Here is a 22,263-nt window from a genome sequence, read left to right on the forward strand (position 1 = left end):
CAGGGTGTAAACCACCAGCGTCATAGTACTCCGGAAAACCTGCCTAACCCTCATTTCCTATCACACCGATCAGTGAAAGGACTGGATAGGTTTCAGCAGTGTTGGGGAGTCGTTCCACTACATGTAGTTCAACTATCAGTTTAACTGCATTCTGAAGGAGCCCTGTGGCAGTTAAAATAAATTCAAATGTTCGTAGTGTTTCCAGGAGTACTTTCTTTTTTTGCCCTGTAGCGGTGGAGTAAACTACTGTCACTCACTACATTAAAAAAAAGAAAAGAAAAAGGAATTTAACTTTTATTCGAGCCCTTGAAGTTCAAATGTCTTCCTTTACTGCCTCCGGCCTCCCCACTTTGCTCCACCTCACCCATTGTTTCTCTCTCAGTGATTTTTTAGTGTTTCAGTCATACACTTTCTGTCACATGGATTGGTCATGTTTCACTGACTGACTGTCGTGTGTTGGATAAAGCAGTTTTGATGTAGTGACTGCAGTAACTACTTTTTCCATTGTATCTTTAGTTTGACAAACTATATTTCTCTACAGGGTAGCTTTAGTGCTGTTCAACTTCCATTGTGAAGTAATTGTTAATTTAGTTAAATACATTCTCAGAGTAGCTTCCCCAACACTGGGTTTCAGTCATATCTCTTAAGTAAAGGAAGGTAGTTTATACAATTGGGACGCTGCCTTGTGTTCCTCCTCATTCCAGGCTTTTGGAGACTGCAGGTTCCCCATGGAGAAGAGGCCAGGTGAGAAGGGGTGGTCTCACTTTTTGGCCGGGGTGTGGCGGCTTGTGTGGGTTTGGCTGGCTCTGGGTGCCAGGGCGGGGATCCGGCTCCCTCTGCCCATGGCCCTGCCTCTTGCCCCCACTGACCACGCCTGCTTCAGCTTTGCCCCTCCAGCAGGCTTCCCTAAACAAAACAGTTTGCAAAATTAATTTTACTTTTTCAAAGTTTATCCTGCTGCAATTGAAATTAGTCATCATCTCTATGCACCTCATGGTAAGAAGCAGGAACCCTGAGTAGTAGGAAGCAAGAAAACACGGCTCTATATTTCAATAACAAGCATGGGCACTTTCCTTGGGTCTAATACTACTAGCCTGGGCTACATGGGAGGAGGGGGGTGTGAATGAATGAGTCACCTTGTGCCTGCTGGGTTATCTGGGCCACCGCAGTCCTCCGCGAGTTCTGTTTACAGCCCTCCCGGCCCATCAGGTGAGCCTTCCAGGCCTAAAGGACAAAGCACAAGTCAGTCCAACGGCTGCCCTGGGAGCCCCCTGACTCTCCCTCTCTCTCTCCCCCCCCCCTACTGCAGCAGCACTGTGGGCCACTGTGGGCCGTGTCAGAGCCATAATGGCCGCCCTAACACTGGAGCTTTTCATTTGGCACACGGAGGAGGGCTCTGCTGGGCCTCAGAGGTTCAACTGCTGGGTGAGTTTTCCCCTCACTGAACTGAATGAATGGGGAGCGTTGCATTAGAGCTTCCTGAAATGTGTCCAGTGCTTCTTAAAGAGGACACTGTGGAAAATTGTGCACATGTGTGAAGAGATGGATAGTTGTTAAGAGACTCAGACCCTTGTTTTTATGTCCATCACAATACCAGGATTTCAAAGACCAAAAAGCACCTCAAATTAAAAAATGCACTTTGGTAAGATAACAGGCCCTGACTTTGTCCTCACCATGTGACTGGACCAGAAAACTTCAAAATCACTGAAGTGCATAGCTTTTTGTCATTTGTAAACCAGACAGCATCTGCACTAGCACTAATGTCAGGTAGAATACACATCCTGTCAAACGTATCCTGAAACTGATCATGTCAGGGCTTGTGTTGGCAAAACAAACATGCTCTGTAGAACTGCTCCATGGTACATGGTCAGGACCAGATGTCAGATCCCTAAACATAAAGGGACAGTTGCTGCTCAGACACAACACAAGTCTCCTCCTACACCAGAAAGCCCTTTCAATTGAGACACCCCATTGAACATGGTCTTGGTGATACGTTCGAGTGCTCTTTAGAAACTCAGAACTTCCCGCCAACAATTTTGCACGATTTTGACATTCTTCATTCTAACACGGGAAACTCGGGTATCATCCTAACACGAGTTTCCAAGTCAGAAATGTCCCAGTTTCCTATTTCCGAACCCAGCATGGTCTAGGACTAAGCTTAATCTGGCTCTGGGACACTAGCCCAAGGTAAACCATTGTGGGTTTTGTTGGGGCTAAGTGTGTTATTAATTAAATTATAAATTAGTACCTTATTATAGTCTATCTCAACATGGCAGTCAAAATCAAGCCCTGTCCAGATGCTGGTGGTATTTCGTGGACACAAGGCCAATTCATTATTGAAATGGCCACGCAAGGAGGACTGCCCGAGTGTCAGGCAGATCGAGTACACGGAGGAGACGCTGGCTGTAAGACGACCTGCATGATAGATTAGGTCAAACAAAGCCCAAAACAACAGAGAAGGAAACTGAAAGGTAACACCGACGTTACGTCTCTCTCAGGACAAGAGCCATGTGCACGGAAGACCCATTTTGACCTCATTTTGAATCGTAGACAAGTGAATGTGGAGTGAAGGATTAGCTCTTGGATGTGCTACTCCAGTGTCCATACTTCTAAAGGCTGTTGATATTTAATACTTCGTCTTCACTTTACCACGTTTGCAGGAGAATTGAAAAAAAAAAAAAGTGCATTGTGTCATTGACATTCTGGACATTGGGTACCTAGACCATTGTCTTTACATTCAACATGGCCATTTCAACAACAACGGAAGTGTTTGTGTTGGCTTAAATGTCCCGCATTTAATAAACATGCATAAACACTAACCCTAGCACATTTTATTTTCCTTTGGATGAATTACCTATTTGAAATGAAGGCTTTTCCTCCTGAGAGTCACCTTTTTGAAATGCCTTTAAAGAAAGGCAATAATGGTGTTTACACACACACACACACCTGTCTGGTTCTCAAGCCTAATATTAGCTGCACTCAAAGCAGCCAAGAATTGACAGTCAGTCCAAGAACAGAGGAACGGAAAGAGAAAGGCACAGTAAAACAAGTTTGGTGTTAGTTGTGAACGTCTTCACATGTCCCAAACAACTGCATCGTCTTTAGACTTTGTATTCTACTTTGTCATTTACTTTACTCTCTCACCCCAAAAAGTGACTCAAGCAGGTCCTATTAAATATAACAGAAATTCCTAAACCAAAAACAAAATCTCTTTCTCTGAGGAGAAACAACATTCAAATAATTTCCATAATTATTTGCAATGACTTTAAAAGCAGCGAGTGAGTGACATGCATAACACAGCCTTGGTTTCACCAGCGACGGTGGTTAAATGAGATCAACACCGGTATCGGTGGTCCTTTATCATGTAATCTGTGGGAGTGCAATAGCATCTCACCTCCTCTCCAGGCTTGAAGTTGTCATGACACAATGGACAGTGGTTGGAGACGTTGCCAGAGATAGGGGCTGAAAAGAGACAGAAACATGAGTACTCGGCGAGCAACAATAGCATGGGCATCGAACCCAAACCGCCAAACCGCCAACATTGGTTTCGGCCCAAACCGCCAACATTGGTTTCGGCCCAAACCGCCAACATTGGTTTAGGCCCAAACCGCCAACATTGGTTTAGGCCCAAACCGCCAACATTGGTTTAGATTGTGCCAAATGCATTGAGCATGGGCCATCTTTAGCGTTTCAAACCACAGACCAACATCTGCATGTAGAAACATAGATAATTCTGTGAACAAAATGGTTGTAAACCTAGAGATGTATGTACAGTAAATACTGATTGATTTATGCACTCAAAAAATATATGCAAATATTTACACCTACAGAAACATATTACAACTCGTATTGTTTGATGAAGATACAATTTGTCTCATCAAGTGACAGTAGAAAACACACTCTACAACAGTATGTAATTAAGTACATTAATGATTGTATTCTCTGCCATGCTCACACAAAGTGATTATATAATTAATTAATTATTGTACAGGGGTTCCTCTGAGATTCATATTGTAGTTCAGATTAAAATACATATCTCTAAGTTCCATTGTTGGCAAGGATGTTACAAAAATATGGAATGTGCTCTAATGTGATACTGTGGACAAGGATTCACACATTATTTGGTACAGAATCACACCAACTCACCTCATACAATACAACAAATATGCCCACAGAAAATGACTGATGACAACACTGGAAAAGCTTCATTCGAAAAACGGCAACACGACATGGTGTGTTCTGGGTATTTAAGGATATGCTCTGAAAATGATTGCCTGATTCCCAGCGAGCATTGAGACTCACGGTGACATGTAGGGCCCTGGGTGTGGCGGGTAAGTTGGTCCGTGTGGACAGCCTCTGAGCAGCGTGGGCACTGCCTGAACCCGGCCCTGCTCTCACACTCCCCCAGAAGGTGCTCTGTGAGGCTGGCTATCTCAACCACCTGAAGAGACACACAAAGGCAGTCACATGAGGACAAGGATGCACAAAACCACAAGTACATCGCATTCATATCATATATCATATTATCACCCCATCCGGTAATGTTAACATTACATTAAGATGCCCTCTATAAAGGGTTTAGAAATTATTTATTTTTCCATAAAATTGCTATTTGAATTGGCTTTTTATCCTGCGAAAATGACTGGATAGTCAGTGATCACCTTTGGAAAGCATCAAATTACCTAAATAGTACGCTCAGAATGATAGCATGGTCAGCCCTAGTGATGGGCCCTAGTGAGAACGGGCGTGAACATAGAGTACCTGTCGGCATTGGTCACAGCGGCGCAGCATAGGACAGTGCTTCCAGTAGTGCAGGTCCAGCCCATCCTCAGTGAACAACTCATCCTTATCACCACAGAATATGCACAGGCTGGAACGTAGTCAGAATATAAACAAGGCTGAAACATTCCAAATATATACACAGGATAAAACACTTTCAGAATATAGTCTGAAACAGAGTACAAATGCTGTAACATATTCAGAAGAAAGAAAGGCTTGAACATGTCTAACATGCAGTATAGCCAGCCAGAAACATAATCTGAATATTCACAAGCTAAAACACATTCACTTCCACAGGATTACATTTTTCATCCAGGGTTCTGCATCTTGAGGGCATTCCAGTCAGATTTGGGGTTCCTAATCTGGTTGTGAATCAACACTTACTTGTCTAAATAATTGACACCTGATGACTGGTCGTCTTCTGCTGGGTTCAGGTTGTTCTGGGGTGCCTTTCTCACAGCTGCAAAGCAGCAAAGACACATTCACTTGACTTGACTATAAATTGGAGGGACAGTGTAGTCACTGAAGTGACACCTCACAACATGGTGAAACCAGCATTCTACTGTCAGGACAAAAACATGACCTTGAATAGGTTTGACTTTGACTTTTAGAAGAGGGTTGATAAAAGTGGATCTATCAAATGTGGTCAGAGAGGGTTCCCTCATACATACCTGTTTTAACAACCTTAGCCTCTTTTCCTTTGGTATGTTCCTTCCCCTTCTCCTTATGAAAATAAATAGAAAATGCAACAGCTGTGCAGAAACGTAGCCTACATGATCGATCGGGTGACATCTTCAGCTACTAAACAGTGCACACATATTAAAACACCACTTGGTAAATCCAAGCTTTACACAACATTGCAACAGGACCTCTATGGCTGTATATTACAAGCATACATATTAGCAATGGAGCACAGTCTATGATTAATGGTCTTATGGATATATTCAACATGAAACTAAAACAGGGTCCGTGCTGGAGACGGATAGTGGAATAAGGGCAAATAGGAATTATGTAACGTTGCACTGATGACAGCTCCACCTACACTGATCTCCTTCAAGGCCGCCAGCTGCTCCTGAAGTGACCGGATTTCCTCCATCTCCTTGTGCCCCTCTTGCTGGCCGCCTCCCTTCTTTGATGTCTAAGGGAAGTTGAGCACAGTGACACACTTTCAGTCCCACAGTTTCTCTCTCTTTCTCCTTCTTAACCTCATTCTTTATCTGTGTCCTCTACCGTTGTACTGTATTATTTTGAGAAAATAAAAAGTTTTGGACTTGAAGAAGTCTCCGTAGAAAATGTAATAGTCGTCCCCATAGTAATGGCACAGTACCATACTAATTGCACCCTGTGATTCTGGTTTGGGGGCCTCTGCACCCTGCGAATCTGATCCACACACTATGTGTCTTTCTCTCTCTCTCTCATTTTTTCAGTCTCTCTCTCTCCCTCTGTCAATCAATCAAATGCATTCGTATAGCAATTTTTACAGCTGACAACTGTCTCAAAGTGCTTTACAACAAGAACCAAACAAAGAATATAAACAAGTGTACAGTAAACGTGTTCCCCCCCCACAAATTATGAAAATATATCTGCTTATCACTTTCTGAGAAATGTGCCTGCCTGCATCTGCTTGTGTGTCACTGCTCTATCCGCTAGTCGAGGAAATATGTTTAAATCTACCATAGCAACAGGGCAATGAATTTCTGAGGAAGAATGTGGTCAAACATCTGGGCTTGTTTGTTCCTCCCTATGAATGCTGGTAAATTTGAAATGTTTGGCAGAGCAGGTGGCGACATTTAAGTCCTTTGCTCTCCGTATTTGTGTACACAAATAAAAACAGTTTTCCTGAATACTTCTTGATTTGACTGGTTCTGATTCCACAACATTTCCACGACAACCCCAATAAGCAAGCCATTCTCTCTCCTCCTTCTCTCCTCCTTCTCTCTCTCCCCCTTCTCTCTCTCTCTCTCTCTCTCCCACCCCCCCACCTCCTCTCTCTCTTCTCTCCTCTCCTCTCCTCTCATCTCTCTGTCTGTCACAGTTCGCTAACAGCCCAGTCATGTCTGGGAGCTTGGCAGGCTACTACAGACCACTGCATTGATGTGTCCTCAACTCACCCGAGTGAGACATGTCCAGACTTCAGGAGTGGAGCATTACTTAACAGCACAGTCATTACTTAATGGGATCGCCAGTCCTCTAATGAGAAGTGGACAGCAGTGCCAGTTAAAGAAGAAGCCCGTCACTTAAACAAGTTTAAAAACACAGTTTGAGTCAGGACACGTGACAAAGACCAGACCACACCCTTGCCTGGGACTCCACTGGCCGCCCATCGATCCTGGCAAATCCGTCAAAGATGTTTTTGTAGAGGATGTTCTTGCGAGTGGCTGCGTCATTGGGCGGGAGGTAGTGGAGGACAGCATTCTGGTGCTGGCGGTACATGTCCAGGATGACCCGCACAGCCAGCTCTCTCACCTCTGACGCGCTATGCTCCAGCGCCCCTGTACAGAACTGAGGCAGAGTATTAGCATGCTAAAACAGAGCTGAAACAGACACAGAGAGGTTAGCATGCTAAAACAGAGCTGAAACAGACACAGAGAGGTTAGCATGCTAAAACAGAGCTGAAACAGACACAGAGTATTAGCATGCTAAAACAGAGCTGAAACAGACACAGAGAGGTTAGCATGCTAAAACAGAGCTGAAACAGACACAGAGAGGTTAGCATGCTAAAGCAGAGCTGAAACAGACACAGAGTATTAGCATGCTAAAACAGAGCTGAAACAGACACAGAGAGGTTAGCATGCTAAAACAGAGCTGAAACAGACACAGAGTATTAGCATGCTAAAACAGAGCTGAAACAGACACAGAGTATTAGCATGCTAAAACAGAGCTGAAACAGACACAGAGAGGTTAGCATGCTGAGGAAAACACGAACAGGCCAGAGATTAGCTGGTGAGTGTGAGCCACCTATGCCTAGACAGAGAGGTTTGCATTCTCACTTGTGCATGACTTAGCCAACTGTGAGCTACAACTGTTTTCCATCATGACACCACATATTTTAACCTGATAAAATACTGGATATGATTAAACTAGGAGCCATTTCTATGATGACCCCTGCCAATATGCCCATGAGATATTGAAACATCATCATAAAAGGGGGTTGATTTGTTGAACAGAGAGAATGCTGGATATTCCTGAGCTGTGAGACCTACACCATAACATGCTACTATCCAGACACCATTGTAACCCCAGTCTGTCCAGAACTGAAAGCCCATTGGCAATCCGAGCGTATCAGCTCCAGAGAGCATTTAGACGCAGTAGCTTGTGAGGTAAACGGTGTACAAAGGGCATCTATCCCTGACTCAACGGGCTCTGGACAGGCATGCATTATTCTCGGTTGTCTCTCCTCCGCTTCTCATTTTAATTACAGGAAATTCAATCACCTCTTTGCCCGGGCTCCCTCCCGGCGGATCTCCCAGGTAACGACAGGGAGAAGGCAGAAATGTGGATCTGTCTTCCTCGGGACAAGGGGTTTGGCTAGGCTGCCCATTTACTGAGCTATGAGCTCCACACTGGCTGAATAGAGAAGTGATGACTATAGTAGGGAGAATATGGAAATGTTACCTATTCCCACATGTGAAGGATTTCATATATGCCAAAAATGACCCACGGAAACAATGCTGTTCCGTTTGAGACAAATTCAGCAGAAAACAGGATTGGGTCCCATCTCCTCAATCGAATGAAATGACATGGGACTGATCCCAACCCTGGTATCCACAACGGGTAAATAATCTGTAAACCTTTGGGTCACTTCTATGGTACTTTCCCAAGCTGCCTCCAACTAACTATCCCTCACTGAAAGAGGAGAGACTGAGCCTGAGGTGAGGGGTGTGGAACTCAATCCCGACAGTTTCGGTGGCATCAGCTCATTGTTCAGTGAGATGGCACAGGGCTGCGGACGCATGTGAAGCCATTACTTCACAATAACAATCATATGTATTGACAAAACTGGGTGTGGGATACTATTTCTGAACCTATAGTATAACCTATAGTATATCCCACAGATGTGTTTACACAGGGTGCAAATGCCCCTGTTAAGCTGTCAACAACAGCATTTTCAACTGGCACCAATTTCAGAGTCAGCCAATGAAGTACCAGTAAAGGGAAAATATAGACCCACTGTTACATCTCAATGGAGCCGAGAAACGTTTTCCCAGCAAACATGGAAGAAGCTAGCACAAAGGACCCAGTGCTGGTGCTGGCGAGCATGCACAAACATGCAAACACAGGCCACCAAATACCATCTGTGGTTTCTGCTTCAGAGAGAAGGACTGTGCAGAACCTAACAATTTGCTCACACCAGGCTGTCGTAAACTAGAATGGGGGATAGCCAATCTGCCCCTGCCCACTCTGTCAACACTTGGATAGTTAGAGAGTGAGAGAGTGAGAGAGAGAGAAACAGAGAAGAGAGAGAGATAGAGAGAGTTGGTGTCCACTGTGGCAGCCAGGGATGACAGCATTTCCCCAGCTTACCAGATGGAACTACGGCCTGGTTGAGTCATCCATAAATCACGATGTTTTTTTGCCACTCAATTCAAACCTCTATATTACAGGACCAGTTGGCTAATGCTGGTCTTGGGAAATAGGGAGGATAAGTACAATTGGGGAGTTTTAGAATGGGGGGGGGGGGGCACCGGGGGTTTGTTGGGGGTGCTTAAGAACATGAGGACCCCTTCTTGCAGTCGATTAAAAACAATTGAAAGGAATAGGGCCATTGTTTTTTGTCTTTACCTTCATGATGTTATCCAGAGTGAAACCAGAGTTGTCTGTGCCTAGTTCTCCCAGCACCTTCTCCAGTATCTCTGCCCTGCTCAGGGCCAGCCGGGTGGGCATGTTGGACTTGATGGGTTTCACCAGTTCCCCGGGGACCACGTGCAAGGCCCTAACCTCCTTGAACAGGGCCATGTCCTGCAAGGGGGGAGGAGGAGGGACATAAGGCGGACATTTAGAAATGAGGAGATAACCGAACCAGGCTAGTCGCTGTTCATTCATTCGAATGTCAGCTGACAATGTTTGCGATACACATACACAGAAGGCGTAGTCTCACTTTCAAGAGTATGACTTTGAGTGTGTGTGTCAGGAGGCTTATTTCCCCCCCAAAAGGACTAACTGCTCTTCTACTAAGAGAGATTGGTATGCTAATCGTTCAACATTATGTAAATTAATCCCCTACTAAGCACACATCCTAAAAGGCCATGTTTATGTAGCAAAACAGCCATTCAGAGAAAACAGTATATTCCAGTTCAGCTTGTTTGCCTTTCACAGCTAGACTATTAATCAGTGTGATTAATAAGGTGTGTGGAATACTGTTAAGCCCCGGCCACACTAGTCCGTCAGAAAACGGACAAAAACATAAGTATGAAGTCACTAATTTGACCCGTGGCATTTGTGTGTGATCTTTGAAACAGCCTTGCAACCCAACAACCCTTCTTTGTTTTTGATTGGCTAAACGACAAACAGTTAAACTCCTCCAGACATTTCTGTCCATAAAAAAAACGACAACTGGACACATCCAGACCCTTGTCATCTCCATTGTCCGTCAACGGATGACTCCCACTGAGAAACCATTGGCTCAATCCGTAACTAACGGATACCACAGACGAGTGTGGCCAGGGCTTTAGGAATAACATGTATTGTTAGCAGGCTGCAAATTAACCTTGATGAAGTCAATGCAGTGACCGTCTGACGTTTATTTCTCCCCACTTGTTAAGTCATTGTCAGTGAGAGAGCGAGCATGTGTAATAAATGAAATGGAAGCGATCATTTGGACTTGTAACAAAGGGGCCATTCATGCCGTGGGTTTAGCCCGTTCACGCCGAAACGTTTTTTTGCTTGAGTTCATTTGAGTTGTTAACGGCTCTGGAGGGCATGGGTAGTGATCTAAGAGGGTAGAGTCAAAAACATGACCACAGCTGAGACAGCTTATCGTTCTTGCCGTTTGTCCAGTGTGAACATACAACCCTACACCCACACAGTATTGGCTTACACACATAAACTAAGAAGTCAAAAACATGACCACACAACTGAGATAGTTGCGTGCGCGCGCATGCACACACACACACACACACACACACACACACACACACACACACACACACACACACACACACACACACACACACACACACACTTTGCTTACACTGTACATACACTCCCTCAAACACTCTTTAAAACACACATACACTCTGTTCCTGTAGAGACTCTGAGGGGGCAGTCCAAGCAACTCAGGATTCCTACAACACGGGGCTTGTTGGGGGGAGAGCATGAAACCACCCCATCACCTCTAGCTCTTCATCCATACCCAGCAACGTGTCTCAAAGTGTAGCTAGCACAAGTTAGCATTGGGTTGGACTGAATATGACCAACTCGGTTTCAACCTTCCCTAGGTCGAGTAGGCAGCATGCAGTCAATAAGGGATTTGTAATAGAAAGATGATGGATGGCATTAGCATAGCCCTTTTCACAAAGTCTCAAAAGCACTTTACATTCTAAGAATGGGACCTCACCTCATCCACAATCAACGTGTAGCACCCATTCTGAGTGACGCACCTAGGTGATACACGGCAGCCATTTTGTGTCAGAAGGATACTCCCCACATATCATTCTGAAACTGTGTATCCATTCAAGCTAGCAGGTAGCTAGCATCCCTACCTGGATGAAAACTGTGGCCACAGCTCGTAGCCTGGTGGCCGAGTCTCCAGTCCTGGAGAGCAGGTTGGGCCAGGTCTGCTCCACACAGTGGGCCACCTCCGCCCTGCCCAGGCCCTGGCTGGGGATCAGCTGGGTTAGCAGCATTCTCAGCAGCTTCAGAGACGCCTGGAACACCTGGAGGAGGAGATACAGACTCATTGAAAGACTATGGATGTAGCTAGCTACCGAAGTGTAGCATGCTGCATGGGGATGAAAGGAGTTAGCCTGGCACAGTAGCTAGTTGGCTTTTAATGCCTGATAGAACAGAGGTCTTTACAGTTAACAAAGCAGAAACTAAAAATACCAGCCTCCAAAACAGCTTTTCATATTGAACAGGCTTTGGGACAGATTAACATTGAGTCTTGAGAACCAGGTTGCAGCCTGGTAATAATCTTGGAATGAACCCGACTGTGAGGTAGCTTGCTATACTTTCAATCAGCAAAGAAGTTAATAGACCAACCCCATAAAATATGCCTTAATATCAGTTTTACAAGCAACATATCCTAGGATTATTGCGGCCCACTTTTCCAGTGCCTTATAAGCTATGTGAGCCTCTGAGAAAGTGGCCGTCCACAAGGCCACCCTTGTCACAAATGTTCCATAATGTTTGTTTAAGGGAGAGACCTCTAGGAGAGAACGGTGGGAATGTGAGCTGGACAGGGGGAGCATTGTTAGGGGGGGGGCGAGAGTGTGTGCTGCCTGTGTGAATGGTGACTAGTTGCAGTGTAAGGTATTCAGAGAACATGATTAATCAAAGACTGACAGTAATATACGAACAACATATCTGTGTGTGTGTGTGTGTGGGGGGGGGGGGGGGGGGGTTCTAGAGATGTGTAAATCAACAATGAGTCAACAATCAGTTTATAGATATTTGTATATAATATTTGGTACTATGTTTTTTTTGTTAGACCCTTGGTTGGAATGGGGTGCTTGTGTTCACAAACTGTTTATTATTATTTTAAATTCAAGCTTTTAAACATGGACCATAACAGAATAAGCCTCATGTCTACCATCCATCCACCATTCCATATAAACCTGCCTTTCGGTTCCCAATCCACCTTGACTTGTTGTCCTTCATGTAGCTGTTGTGTCATTTTCACTTGACAGCAACGTGAGATAGGCTTTATAAGCAAGGACAAGGTCTCGTGCTTTCACTTAATCATTCTATAAATCACTCTCATCACAGGGAAAAACCCTAACCCTTGTGAAACAACCTATTTGGATTCAGGGGGGAGTGGGGCATTGCAGTCAGTCATCATTAACTCAGCAAACACACAATCCAAGGCCAGATTCAATCAAACATGCACTGTGGAAAAAAACAGGTAAATTCATTGCTCCTACCCGTGAAAATGCACCCATTCATTCGATTAATATGAGTTTAGAAATAATAATAGAGAGTGGAATAATAATATTCAATTGAATTGAATAATAATAATATGAGTCACGAAATAAAAATGATTGAAACAACCACAACCTAAACATGCTTTTATGTGGGACAGCAACAATATAACCTGTACTGTGGGTGTCATAATAACCCCTATACAATCCATTTTTCAAGTACTACATCTTCAAGTTCTACATGTGTTCGATTCAATCGGAGTAAAGTCTTGTTTGAGGCACTCAAACAGGTGAGTGATACTGAGTGATACTACACTAACCCAACTCCTAAACCAACAACATTCAACTTCTAGTAAAAAAAGAAGACATGATCATGGTATTCAAATGTAGCCTAGTACCAGAAAGATAATCTGGATAAATGTCACCTAAACTCACAGATGATACTTTATCCAGGAGGGCCTTCTTGACCAGGAACACTGCAGCTCTCATCATGTTCCTCATTTCCTCCTTAGGGGTTCCAGGTGTTACCGCAGACAGCTTCTTGTAAACTGCAAGTAGGGCGTCTTCTCGGTAAGACCAGGTTTTTGAATAGGCTCCAGCCACCTGAGGGGAGAGAGATGTTGGTGAGTCACCCTCTAAATAGGCTAAATAGAGAGAGCTGAAATCATCCTTGTTTTGGTCTTTTTATTTTTTTAAATTTTTTTATTGCATAGGGCATATAATCCTATAATGATATATCTTATAACATGAGAAATATGTATGTATGTATGTATGTATGTATGTATGTATGCATGTCCAATACAGTAGGAGCATTTTGTGTTGGTGAGAAAGTGTGTCTCTCTCTTACCAGGCCATCTCCGTAGACCTCGATGGGGAAACTGGCTTCTCGCTGGGCCCTCTCTGTGAGGGGCTCAGGCTCCCCGGTCATCCAGGGGCTACGAGGGGTACCCAGGGGAGAGGGTGGCGAGGGAAACTCATCAGGCTGGATCTGGGGGGTCTCCGCCGGCCTCTCCTTCCTCTGCAGGGCAGGCAAGGGCCTCTCGTCGTAAGGCAGGGCGATGACCTGTGTAAGTCGTGATTCAATGCAACATAATGTAAGACTGGTTCTTTCCGGTTTTCAAGCCACATTTCTTTTCCCGCCCTACACGACACGATTATTTGGCTGGTACCAAATTGTTTTGGGGGGGGCTTGAAATGATCTATTACCAATGAATGGGATAAGGAATTTGACTTGATAACACTTTTCCAACAAGGCATTCAGTCCTGTTCTGAGAAAATGGTACACAGTGTACGTATGTATACAGGCAAGACAAGAGCAACAGACTCTATGAGCTGAATAATAGCGGGTCATAGACTTGATTGATTGATTACATTTTCAACCATAGAACGATTTGCTTTCACTGACCTTTGGTCGTTGAATATACCATGAGTTACACTACTCCCTCTATAAGACAGCCAAATGTATATTTGTCCAAGTCCAACTCTCCCAGCCAACTGGCATAGTACTCATAGTCCTGTAAAAGGCTCAAAGCTTGAAGTCTTCCAGCCAGGTTGGCACCCATCTAAAGTCACCCAAGTGTTTCACACTTTTTAATTAAATTGTGAAACTCAACCTGTAAGGCCTGGTCACACTGGTGAGTAAACCATAAAAGCTTGGTCATAATCCTACATGTACCAGTGTTCCAGACACAAAAGCAGCAGCTTATGAGGGGGGGAGGGGGGCAACTTGTTTGTTTTTTTGCAGTGACATTATGTGCTGTATTGTTCAGTAAGTCAGGGGGAGCCAGCAGAGAACAGACAGTGCTTACTGTTTAACATACTGTTAGCACAGTATCAATATTGCGCACAATATTAAACACCAGTTTTTTACTTGCAAACTCAAGAGTGATTCCACACCCTTGTGCCATATTGTTTTTGTTTCGGACAAAAGGTAAAATAAATATCTGACCACTTATGAAATGAGGGAACTTGGTGGTGTGTGTGCTCATAGTAACTTACTATTAAACATTTACTAGTAAATACCATTGGTGTAAACATTAGCTAGAGAGCTATTTGAACTCTGCTGGGACTCACGTCTATTCTGGGCACTGCTGGGTGGGTGCGGGGTGTGGGGGTCTGCGACCGCGGCAGGGGACTGACAGGTTTTGGGGTGACCTGCTCAGGCACCAAGGGCGTGGGCTCCGGTTTCCTCCCCCTCCTTGTCGTCGTCTCCGTGGCAACCTTGCCTTTGGGCCCTGCTGGCTGGCGACTGGGGGAGGGCAACTCAGGAGGGTCCTCGGGTGGCAACGCCTCCACCATCCTCGTAACCTACAGTCGACATTGAGAAAGAGGAGGGAGGGGCTTTCGTCAAACACCCTATACCTTCTAGAAGGTTTCAGGGTTTAAATACTTTATATGCAGGAGGATATTTCAAAATGCTGAACTTACGAATAACACTTTACAGACAGCACCTTCAAAGACAATGACATTTCACAAGCTGATGGTATATATAAACTACAGGTGGGTAGGTTTAGGCGATATCACCATTTTCTTATTCACAATATTACTTTGGAAAATATCCTGATGTTTTTGTGACCCAAATATTGGCATTATGTATACAAGATAATAATAATTAAAAAACAAGAACTTGACTGCAACACTTGCTCTTAGTTGGAGGTTGAGGCTTTTTATTTTGAAACTCAAGGATGTTACCCAACTTTATCATTGGATTTCGCCCTTCATCTCTCTCCCCCAACACCCAAAACTGACCAATCTAGTATCAAGTAGTACTCCATCACTTCGGACTGCGACTTGAACGTGGAAGTACCTACAACATCATGCCACGTGGGGTTCATACGGGAGCTGGGGGGGGTGGGGATATCGTCTTAACGAGAATGTTTTCAGAGGAAATGTTTATATCACACACAAACAAGTTGATCGTCCTATTGCCCAACCCTAGGTGGGATGGGATACAAAGGCCACAGGTATGAGGAGGGAAAACAACTGCTTCTCTCAAAGTTCAGAGAAGCAAAGCAACGGTTCGTTTCACAAGTCAGACCGAGCCACTGACCGTGCCCATGTCCAGAAGGTGGTGAACCTCTAGCTGCTGGTACACTGTCATCCTGTACTCCTCCATCTGGTCTTTCTTCTTCTTGGCTGTGTCATAGTCCTCCTTCTCTATGGCACACCTCTTCTCCACATCATAGCGGCCCAGGCGCTCCCCTACCTATCCCATGGTCAAACAGAGAGAGAGAGAGAGAGAGAGAGAGAGATGGGGGAAGTGTGGATTTTAACACTGCAAATGGGTTTTATTTTGTTTTAAACCTCTCTTACTTTCTATGATTTCCGGATTAGAGAATGCTGAAGGACGAGATCCAGATGACTGTAATTTGGAAATCACTGACATCATTTGCTTGAACTATATCATCAATAATGATATGACTTGGTACAACATGGAATCAGAAATGGTGAACAAGGTTTTATGTAAAAGTTGATTAATACTGTATGCAACAGGGCATTGCCATGCTCACAGAGAACCATGGTATTCCACAGACAAAACCGTTAACATTTACGATCTGGATATTTGACTACAAGTTCCAGTAAGTCAGTTGTGTCATTTTACAAGTAAATTCCATATAGCTGAACCAAGTTGCTAATATGGTGCCAAGCAACACTGCACTAACTGCTAATTTGGCAGGCAATTTAAAGTACATGTCTCGTCAGCCTGTCCAGCAATGTGTCATATTACAAAGTGATAATCTATTGACGTGTGTTATGAACACGGGGCTACAAACAATTTTCAGCTTGACCACCTTGGCAACAACACTGTATGCGATGCTCATTGGCCAGTATAACAAGAAACGTTGTGGGGAGTGAAGAAACGGTTCTTTGGTTACAGGGACGCTTGTTGTCTGACACAACAAAAAGAAACCACTCACTGGCCGTCTCCACAGCTGTTGTGGCTATCAAGTATTCATGGTTGGTATGGTAACCATGTACACATAGGTGGTTGGTAACAAGAATCTGAACAATGTTTAAGGGCTGCGGTTACAGATGCAAACAAAATCAGGCAGCGCATCAATAGGAAAGTGAAAATTAAACAAGGTACCGACAACAAAGACATTGATATTGGTAAATATGGGAGAAAAATTCAAAAGGTAGCATGTCTGTTGCTATTGCTTTAATGAAAAGCTTCTTCTAGCTTGTGGTCCTAACCCCTACCGCCTTAGCGTTTCATGTAGATCTAAAGAAATAGGATAGCTATTGCCCATATGGTAATAACCACCTGGAATTTCCCGCCATATGGCTTACACCTATGCAATTCCTGTCAGGTCTACACAAGTGTCAAGGGGGTAGGGGTGGATTTGTAACTGAGCATATTGTGTACGCATTCCTTTTTGGTAATACACTCTGAATAGGAGCTTCACCCACTTGAATAAACAGTGACGTGAAACCGGCATGTAAACCCTGTGGTCTTGTGGTCGTGTTTCCAGGACTGACATTAAACCTCATCCAGCATCTTAACTGGAGAGTCTCCATTGAAAATGTGATTTAGGCCAATAGTAGGGTCAATCTGTGTCCTAGAAACCAGCACAATAAGTGCTGTACCTTCTGCAGGTCAGCGATAGCCTGCTTGAGTTTTTTGGCGAGGTCGTATCTCTCCTGGTGGACCATCTCCTGCTTTTTGTCGTCCAGCAGGCGGATGATGTGGGCCACCTCGGGGTCCTGGTACATGTCAAAGGCCAGGTCATCCAGGGGGGAGATGGACTCACATTTACTATGGGAGAGACACAAGGTTATAGATAGTGTTTCCATACAGGGACCAAACTTTAAGAATGACAAAATTATGGAACCTGAACATTATAGCCAAATATTCACGTTCTCTGGAAGTGGTGATCATTTGCACAAACGGCACATTCTGTCCATTTGATGGGTCACATATATGACAAAACAGTTTGGAAAAAAACTTTCACTTAATATTTTTCCATTAATGGGAAAAAGCTTTTTCGGTTTCCAAATATTGCGTTTTTGGATTATAAAATGTTTTAATAACATTGGAGAGGTAGTGAAATATCCCTTCTTGTACAGAGTGGCTAACTGACTGTTTATACCTGCTTTGTCCATTAACCTGATCTATTGTCAACAAACTGGAGAGAAACCCATTCGAAATTGCAAAATGAGGAGTGGTCGAATTCCGGGTTAATGGTTATTGGAACAATGTCACACCGCACTTCACCAAACAATGGGCACGGCTTCACCCCTCACCCCATGTAGGTCCCATCCAAGGCGGTCTCATGCTGACTGCTGTTGAGATAGTGATCAATCAGCTGCTCTCTGCTGGGCTGAGGGCAAACAGAGTTGCAATTACTCACTCTGGTAATGACAGGCTACACAACACACAACCACGCCGGCCATGTCATCTGCTGAGTGAAACATCGCAAACACTGTCAAGTGGCTCGTCATTACAAAAACAGGAATGGGGCATGTCGAAGCCGTAATCCAAACAGTAACATAGATTTGAATTAATAATGGATATAAAAGGTCTATACTTCATTCTAATAGAAATAGACAGGCAGACAGACAGAGACAGATAGGCAGACAGACTATAACTATAGTCAGTGCCATAGGTGAGTCCATAGGTAAACAGTACTGAGGTAAGTAATCTACCATGAGTTTATTCTCATCAATGTAAACACAGGGTATATACAGTAACAGTCTTTGTACTGTCCATGGCCCTCCATAAACTTCAATAGGGTGCTCTATAGACTTCATCCATATAATCAACAGCACTGAGCAGCACAACAGTAAGCCCCAGAGAGATAACCAGCCCCCGACTGAGGGAGAGAGTGACAATGCCACGGTGGAGGTGCTCAGAGTGGGATTAGTGGGCAACAATGTGGAGCCTGTTCAGTGGAATCTTGCCTCTCTGTGTCAGAGAGAGAGGCGAGCCACTCTCCTCCAGGGCACGTCCGTCCACACGTCTATCTGATTACACTAGCTAAGGCCTCCTCTGTGATTACACTGCTCCCTGAGTCTGATTACCACATTCCTGCCCCACGCCCCATCAGGATAAACACGCACACGCATACATTAAATCAGCAGATCAGTGCATTTAATGTGCACCGGTTGATAATAGTGAATAAAAAACAGGATTGTATTCTTATATGGTTAGGGAGACTGCTCTTGTTCAACTGTATTACGCATTATAAATGAATGAGTTTGAATGACTAGATTTATTTTTTCTTACCTTATTTTGCCATAGGCTAGAACTTCAAATGCTATAATGCTATGGGTTACCGTGAACACCTATAGACATTAAATTAAATATGTCAATGCAACATCTGTCAGTTGCAAATAAGTGCATGTAGGCAACCCCTCACACAAACACAATCACAACAACACCATCTGGCGAATAACAGCAGTACTGCATGTTCAATAATCAGTGAAACACTACTTCTTTTTTTTTTACACGTTACAAAACACTCACAAACATTCAAGAGTGGCCACTTACAATCGTGTTATTATCATTGCCATCCATAGAATCTCCCAAAACATTTATGGCAACCAATGCAACCTGAAATAATGAACAAAGGTTGATGCAAAAAACAAACAAACAGATGTCAGAACAGAAAAATCATAAATGTGATAGTATGAGGGTATATAACCAATGGAATAGGTAATGGGGAATATCTTTACAAGTAAGCATAGAAAATATGTGTATATGACATCATTGGTGGTAAATAGGGATTGACTGTGGGTGCATCATGGCGGTGGAGTACCTGATTGTACAGGTTGTAGCGGTTGATGTGGTTTCTGTGAAAAGTTATCTGCAGGTATGTTCCAATGGCATCCACGTGAACAGACTTCAGCTCCCGAGCTTTAAAGCCTGTTTTCTCATTGTCTGATAGGGACACATACCTTCGTGGTAGAAGACATTTCACATTAGGCCTAGTGTAGGCCACATTTACTGAGTGCCTCTCTATGGCACTACAGTGAATGTGATGAAAATGTGATGAAACCGTAGTGAAGTAATTCAGCAGATGTTGTTAACCGAAGTGACTTAAAAATACAGTGCATCTAGGCCTACACACCAGTCTCATGTAGGATTCGAACCCACAATTTAAGGATTCAAACCCACAATTAAAAAAAAATACACAAGTCAACACTATGCCACATATGCCACCATGACAATGACAAAGGGGATGACTCAAGAGCGACCACTGAAACAGACCAACAAGCTCCACTCCTCATCCAACTTCCACCTGTCTTTCCCTTGTTTACTAACGTACCCCAGCCTGCGCAGTGGCCCAGAGAGACCAGGTGAGGGGGCATCTGGTAGTCTGTCTCCGATGTGGAACTCTATCTTGGCTGAGATCAGGTACTGGTGGGCCAGCAGCTGAAGCTTCCGGACCCGGCTCCGCTCCACCAGCTGCAGAGTGATCTGCTGAGGGTATGGACAGAACCTGTGGAAAGACATGAAGGGTGAGTGATGTAGAGTGCTACATGTAGGCTACACTACTGATGGAAAGCTAATTATGTGTGTGTGTGTGTGTGTGTGTGTGTGTGTGTGTGTGTGTGTGTGTGTGTGTGTGTGTGTGTGTGCGTGTGCGTGTGTGTGTACTGGCATAACGCAAAATCCCACCAGGCCTCTGTCGGGAGGCTGGTAGCTGGTGCAAAGGGTACTGGCGTCGCTGCCTCTGACTGGTCTGAATAATGACCTTATCTTGGGTAATTTAGCAGGAGCTTGTTCAAGGAACATTCTCTTGCAGTGTTTTTGGGCACCACTTAGAGACTTTTGTTGACCTGACTTTTTTTTTTTTAATTTTTTTTTTTTTTACAGAATTCCTTTTTAGCACAGTTTTCATAGGCACAGTTATGTGTACTATGCAAAATGAGAATTTCACATCACCGCATGTTGATACCAGTGATTTGCTGTTCAATCTAACTTGTTGTGACAGTTTGATCATATACTGAATTATTGTTGTTATACTCAGTTGCATTTAATTTACAAAAACATACAGAAATGAAAATTAATGAATAGCATTCTTAAAACACACTGTTAGAACAATACTGTAATTTCCAATAATGGAAACGGTGAAATAAATGATTGGTAAATAATATCTTACTCTGTGACTCTGTATGCCGAATAATTATCTTGTTCAGTAACAGTATAATTTTAGTTAGCAACTGTGCTAATTGACTTCAGTCCAGAGAGGTATATTCCAGATACTATACCAACAGCAACTGATCAAACCAATAGCCTCTCTCCTTAAGTCGTAGAAACACAACTTACCTGGCAGATCTCCAGCCATTGACCGTAGGTGCGTGGACCATCAGCTCCTTCTCACTGAAGTTATCCTCATGACCCGAGGAACTGACCACGACAAATCCTATCTTCCTAGGCATCCTGCTGCTGTGTACTGTCAATGGTACAAGCAAAACGTCATCTTTTATCACATAACTTCAGTGGCATCTCGTCTGAGGCACTTTTCACCGAAGCCAAATACCACATTTCATGAAACAAAGTTATAACAGCAGCATAACAAGATGCTGTTGTTGGTCTGATGTACCACATGGAAGACTGAGCAGCTTATCCTGGGCTAAGCCTTCGTCAAAGTTGGATAATGTTACTGTAGCATAGCCATCTTCTATTTAGCATACTGTTTAATCTTTCCAGAGGTATGACTAGGTCTAATACATCTTTGAGTGAATTATCTCAGATAGCATACACCGTAGATAAGCTTTTCATCTTACAAACTGCTTGAAGGAATGCAGGATGACAGGATGTGGAGGCTAGTACGAGCAGATACAGTAGCTAGCCAACTCTGCTTTCGTATCTTTGTTAAAACTTGCTGAATACAAATAAATATACAGACAGCCTACATACAACAAGTACAGTTATAATGCGACATTTTCAATTTAAAAAAAACACACCTTTACCGCAAATATATCAACGATATCTTACCATGAACATCACAAATATATTGACAGCTTGCACAAGTCGCATGCCATCTCCATAACCACCGCTGACAACAACCCGCGAATGACATGCGCAAAAGCATCGCATCGACAGAGAGCGAGGGACTGTGGTCCATGAAGTTCACTTGCGACTCTCTTTTAACAGCATTTCACGCTCTCTTTAAGCGTCATTTCGTTGCCGGCGCGTCCAACTCAGAGATGCATGGTGTAATTTGACGAAGGGGCTTTGATGCTTTAATTTTACTCATTGGATTTCATTCATTTCAAACTGTTCAGCATGTGACTGAAATCTACTTGATGTAACTGTGACATTACCATGACATTGACATTGTTTGTGTCTAAACAATTAAATGGTGCAAGGATTACCTGGATTTACTTGTACAAACTATAATCAATACAGCACAATTAACAGAACCCCAAAACGTTCCCATTATTGTACACTTGATAT

General features: G+C 43.7%; 1 protein-coding gene across 1 annotated transcript; it reads right to left on the reverse strand.

The window, feature by feature from the left end:
• Positions 1–760: 760 nt before the first annotated feature.
• Positions 761–21,845, reverse strand: cep104 (centrosomal protein 104; the record flags this gene model as incomplete). Its single annotated transcript, XM_083674326.1, has 22 exons — positions 21,802–21,845; positions 21,130–21,256; positions 20,126–20,299; positions 19,616–19,754; positions 19,348–19,410; positions 18,102–18,178; positions 17,445–17,613; positions 15,907–16,062; positions 14,931–15,164; positions 13,705–13,920; positions 13,293–13,460; positions 11,481–11,654; positions 9,562–9,738; positions 7,081–7,281; positions 5,822–5,917; positions 5,451–5,502; positions 5,164–5,239; positions 4,762–4,870; positions 4,303–4,441; positions 3,395–3,462; positions 1,137–1,224; positions 761–906 (listed from the first exon to the last, which is right to left on the reverse strand). Exons 2-22 carry the CDS (start codon positions 21,240–21,242, stop codon positions 761–763), a joined length of 2,835 nt encoding a protein of 944 aa, XP_083530452.1. The 5' UTR covers positions 21,243–21,256; positions 21,802–21,845.
• Between the last annotated feature and the right edge of the window lie 418 nt (positions 21,846–22,263).

Source organism: Argentina silus (assembly GCF_951799395.1).
Source record: "Argentina silus genome assembly, chromosome: 8".
In the NCBI taxonomy this organism is placed as follows: Eukaryota; Metazoa; Chordata; class Actinopteri; order Argentiniformes; family Argentinidae; genus Argentina; species Argentina silus.